At 46.2% G+C, this 5669-nt stretch overlaps 1 protein-coding gene across 1 annotated transcript in view; it reads left to right on the forward strand.

Annotated features, from left to right (window-relative positions):
* TEKT3 (tektin 3) overlaps positions 1 to 4899 on the forward strand; it is a 51392-nt gene extending 46493 nt beyond the window's left edge. Inside the window, exons 7-8 of the mRNA XM_015416946.1 lie at positions 396 to 550; positions 4683 to 4899. Coding sequence (XP_015272432.1) covers positions 396 to 550; positions 4683 to 4899 — 372 coding nt within the window. The remainder of the gene's footprint in view (positions 1 to 395; positions 551 to 4682) is intronic.
* Positions 4900 to 5669: the final 770 nt, after the last annotated feature.

Here is a 5669-nt window from a genome sequence, read left to right on the forward strand (position 1 = left end):
ACAGCAAATTGACACTGTTTGCCCAAAGCCAGAGCACTCTCCCAGAGCCTCTTTCTAGATCTCGTATTTATTTCCACAACAGGCCTTATTCCTAGTTAACAATAATTCACAATAGGAGAAATCATACCACAATTTTTGGAGAGCTAAATAGTCACATAGATCACAGAGATCTGCCGGCTTTAAGAGGAATAATTCATTCAAGACAGAAATAAGTTAATTTTGTCAGTGAACCCACTGAGAACAATTTGAGACCCTGGGACTACTAGCTTCTGAAATGATCAAGGTTTTATTACATAAATAAAAACATAGAAAAATACATTCTCAAGTATTTTTACTAAAGGTACTTACACATTTGTTTTTGGCTTTTCTCCGCCCTTATTTTCCTCACACTTCAGACTCTACAGGAAATCTTTCAGACAGAGATGACCATAGAAGCAATTTGGAAGGCGATAAGGAACAAAGGGCCTCCATTGAAGGTGGCCCACACACGCCTGGATGAGCGCACTCGTAGGCCCAATGTAGAACTCTGCCGGGATTCAGCTCAGTTACGGTAAGATAACAGCAGGTTTGCTTCCATCTTCTATATATATAAAAGAAAGTCCCCTCACCGTAAAATCAATGCCCAGGCCAAATCGCTGGACCCAGAGACACCAAATTCGAGGAGAGCACTCCCACCGTGGTGTAGGTGCTCGCTAAGAAGAGATTTTTAGAAATTCGACCCTTAAGTGGGTCAAAAAGGGGGAAATGTGCTCCCCCCACTGATTCTTTTAAGTGGCTGCCAGGCAGCTCTCTCCCAGCACCCCCCACTCTCTGATTGGTCAGCTGCAGAGCTCAGAGTTCTGAGGTAAAAAAACCCCCAACAGTTACAGGGGACTGCAGACAGCTAATGACAGTTGAGGAAATTGGGAGTGGCCAACAAGCACCTGTGTGGTTCAGTAATGCTGCTGGCCCAGCCTCTCCAATGGCTTCCAACACACTCCCCCCACCTCCTACACCTAACAGGCGGTTGTCTGTTGGGTGCAGACCCATCTTCACAGTGGCTTCTAATACTCCTCCCCCCTCCCACTCCTACACTGGACAGACAGCTGCCTGTCAGGTGAAGGAGAGGAGATGGGATGGCTTCCAACACACTGCCCCCCACCTCCTACGCCTAACAGGCAGTTGTCTGTCGGGTGCAGTCCCACCTCCATCGTGGCTTCTAATACTCCTCTCCCTCCCCCTCCTACACTGGACAGGCGTGTGCCTGTCAGGTGTAGGAGAGGAGGTGGGATGGCTTCCAACACACTCTCTCCACCTCCTACACCTGACAGGTGGTTTCTGTCATGTGCAGCAGCGGTTGCAGGGTGCTTAAGGCCACGAGGGAGCCTGCCCCAGCAGTAACGCCTTAGTGATTCTGCCAGCCCTGCCTCCACAGTGGCTTCTAATACTCCTCCCCCCTCCCCGTCCTACACTGGACAGGCAATTGCCTGTCAGGTGTAGGAGAGGAGATGGGATGCTTACAGCCACTGGGGAGGTTTGCTCAGCAGGATTCCCTTAGCACTGCTGCTGGCCCAGCCTTCCCGATGACTTTAAATACAATCCCTCCCAACACCAGACAGGCCGGTGTCTGTCAGATGGTGGAGCAGGGCCAGGGTATGAATGTTTATGGGGAGATAGTAAAGGACATTTCTAGAAGCCATTTCAATCTAAAGTTAAAGTTAAATGCCTCCCTCATAAACCTGAAGAAATGTCCACCACATCACCACTCCCTCACACCAACTCCCCCTCACAGCTCTCACTTCTTACTGCCCCCAAGAAAGCTCATGGCAAACGTCGAGCCAGATACACCAACGCTACAAGGAGGAATGCAGCAACTTAGGAATGCAGCAAAGACATTTGCACATAGTACTCCTCCAGTGCACTGCCAAGTACCAGCAAGATCACCCTGAGGTGCTCAGAACAACACTGTCTCCACATGAGCAAAACAATCCAGGAACACAAGTAGAAAGGCCATCACTTTTGTGGAAGGTAGCAGGAGCTGACTTAACAGACGACTGCTTCTTAAATGGACAGTTCTATGTGGCCTGCTCCAGAGTGAGCTCATCAAGCAGCTCGGTGATCCTAGCACCTGAGGGCAGAACCACCAATATGGTCTAGAGAGAGGTCCTTCAGTAGAGAAAAAAAAGTATGTATGTCTCACTTCATTTCTTACATTACAATCTTCTCTGTTAGAATTCCTACAACAAATGCCACATTTGAAATTTCACATCATCAGTATTATAACTGGATTTACAGAACTTAAATATCGTAGGGAAGCACAGGTAACAGGTTAGTCTATATATATATAAAAGAAGGTCCCCTCACCATAAAATCAGCGCCCAGGCCAAACCGCTGGACCTAGAGACACCAAATTCAGGGAGAGCGCTCCTACCATGGCATATATACTCGCTAAGAAGGGATTTTTAGAAATTCAACCCCTAACTGGGTCAAAAGGGGGAAAATGTGCTTCCCCCATTGATTCATATGCGGCTGGCAGGCAGCTGCCTCTCTGCACCCCCCACTATCTGGTAGGTCAGCTGCCTGTCAGGTAGCAGGAGTTGACTTAACAGCTGCCTGTCAGGTGTAGGAGAGGAGGTGGGATGACTTACAACATCCCCCCCACCTCCTACACCTAACAGGCAGTTGTTTGTCAGGTGCAGCTCCACCTCCAACGTGGCTTCTAATATACCTCCCCCCTCCCCTTCCTACACTGGACAGGCAGCTGCCTGTCAGGTGTAGGAGTGGAGGTGGGGTGGCTTCCAACACACTCCCCCCACCTCCTACACCTAACAGAGGGTTGTCTGTCAGGTGCAGCCCCACCTCCACCATGGCTTCTAATATTCCTCCCCCTCCTACACTGGACAGGCAGCTGCCTGTCAGGTGTAGGAGAGGAGGCGGGGTGGCTTCCAACACACTTTCCCCACCTCCTACACCTAACAGGCGGTTGTCTGTCAGGTGCAGCCCCACCTCCACTGTATCTTCTAATACTCCTCCCCCCTTCCCCTTCTACACTGGACAGGCAGCTGGGTGACGTCATTCTGTTGGGAACATCATGCAGTGACATCTCCATTCGGGAGGGGAGGGTTTCCCCCGCTGGCCAACTGACTGCTGGTGAACCCAGGCCCATAAAAGCAGAGGGACCGCTGCTGGGACATGGGGATTGGGAACCCTATCTCCATTGGCTTAAGATAATACCATGGTAATGTCCCATGAGGTCTTTTTACTTCCCCAGAAGACTTGGAATTATTTCTTTCCTTGTCAAAAATAACACACTGAAATATATTTTGCATTTTCCATATTGTAGCCTCAAGGCTTTAGGTGTGTTTCCTGACACATATATGGAGATGAGCAAAAAGTCCCCATTTCATTTCTTTTTTATATTCATTTATATATTTGTCAATTATGTCAGTTTTTCATTTTTTTGTCTTGTTTACATGGGCTGTAACATGCAGTAGAGGGATTCTATTTTGATTGTGATCAAGGGATACAACCTTCTATTTAGAAGAAGAAGAAGAGATTGGATTTATACCCCGTCCTTCACTACCCAAGGGAGTCTCAGAGCGTCTTACAAACTCCTTACCCTTCCCCTCCCCATAACAGACACCCTGTGAGATAGGTGGGGCTGAGAGAGCTCTGACAGAAACTGCTCTTTTTTCAAGAACAGCTGTGCCAGAACTATGGCTTGCCCAAGTTCATCCAGCAGGTGCAAGTGGAGGACTGGAGAATCAAACCCGGTTCTCCCAGATTAGAGTCCGTGCACTTAACCACTACACCAAACTGGCTCTAGGTTATCCTGAAACTGCTTAGCAGTTGTGGAAGAATAATGAGGCACTTGGCTCCAGCAAAGAATAACTGTTTCTTATTTCACATTTCCTCTGAAGCTCTTACATCGGCCACAGTTGGAGACAGGAAACAAGGCTAAATAGATAGTTGGTCTAATCCAATATTGGTGTTCTAAGGGCTAACTTTTAACTCCAGTTCATTAACTTGAAATAAAAAGACATCACTTTTGAGTGCCCTCTTGGCACCTGACTGCCTTCATTCACCTATTTGCTACCTTTTAATTAGTGGGATCAGCTGGGGTTTGCTACTCATGTTAGTTGACTGAGGAATATGAAGCCCAGAGAAAATAAACTGACAAACCAAAATTTCAACATGAGAACAGGAAACCACAATTTCCCATCCTTTCCCTAAGTGGTTCTGCTTGTCACATAGGTTTTTTCCATAATTCACTTGAACATTTTATCTTACTAGTTTTTTTTAAGTAACTTTTTAGGATACACAAAGATGGAAAAGGGGAAGGAACAGAGATAATAAGACTTCTGCATATAACTTTTCTCTACTTAACATTTCATATTATACAGAGATAGATTGTGAGCTTTTAAGTTCATAAAAGCTTCTGGATTATCTCACTAGTTTTGTGGGGGTAGGGCCCACTGCCTAGTCTACTAAAAAAGACAGGGTGTTTTGCTAGCTTCATTATGACAAACCAGCACACTGATTTCTAACCTGACTAATGAGATCACTGGGGTCCACTGTGCTCATAACCATTGATGGGTCTTACAAGAAGCCTCCAGAGACCTCACCAGACACACAAGAAATGGAAGACAGAATGCTTTCCCCAGTTGCTAACTTGTTTGTGTTTTTTTATATGTCCCACACAGGCTTGTTAATGAAGTGTATGAAATCGATGATACAATCCAGAGCCTTCAGCAGAGGCTGAGAGATGCAGAAGATACACTCCAGACACTGGTCCACACCAAAGCCAATTTGGAGCATGACCTAGCTGTCAAAGCAAATTCACTCTTCATTGATCAGGAAAAATGCATGGGGATGAGGAAGACTTTCCCCAACACATTGAGGCTGGTGGGATACATCTAGACCAGTGGTGACCTCAAAAGAGGTTAGGAAATGATTAACCAACAAAATTGTGTCCAGGGGAGGTTTGCTCTGTTGCACTTTTCTGAGGTTTTTATTTTTAAAGATATTTTCATTTATTAAAGGATGCTATGTGCAGGAATTCTGCTATCTTTCTCAAGTGTCATCTTTTCTAGTTAGATATTCTCTTTTACAACACAGAGATTTACCAACACTCAGAATATTTGCTGTGGACAGCTAACTGGAATGAAGCCCAGTCCTATGCATGTTTTTTATTCCCCTTTCCCCTTCAGGAGTAGGAGGTCTCCTCTGAGTTTGATGGGACTTACTTCTGGGAAAGTGTGCATAGGATTTTGTCTTACACCTTGATCCAATAGGAGGAAATGCAAAAGGAAGACTATGTGCATATTTCCCTAGGCTAGAAAACTGATCCAGGCATCAACTAGAGAAGGGGAAAGATGGAGCAAAGAGGATGAATCAAGCCCTTTGATCCTCTTCCCTTCTGACACCTGAATGAAGTATTGGCAGTTTTGAACACTATCAGATCAGGGCTACATTTGCCCCCCCCCCCCCAGTCAAAATAACGAGACAAACAATAGTTTGTAAGTAAACAAGGGCCACTTTATTAACTATTTAGCATAACATTGCAGCAAGGGACCATCTAAGCAAGCATGGAACAGGCAAGGCAGGTGTCACTCCCTGACCAACCTCCTTGCCCTTTTCATGGGTGGGTCACCCAGCTCCGGTCTTGAGCCAGTGGTCTGGCTCATGAC

Source organism: Gekko japonicus, unplaced genomic scaffold (genome assembly GCF_001447785.1).
Source record: "Gekko japonicus isolate JY-2015 unplaced genomic scaffold, Gekko_japonicus_V1.1 scaffold444, whole genome shotgun sequence".
Taxonomy (NCBI): domain Eukaryota; kingdom Metazoa; phylum Chordata; class Lepidosauria; order Squamata; family Gekkonidae; genus Gekko; species Gekko japonicus.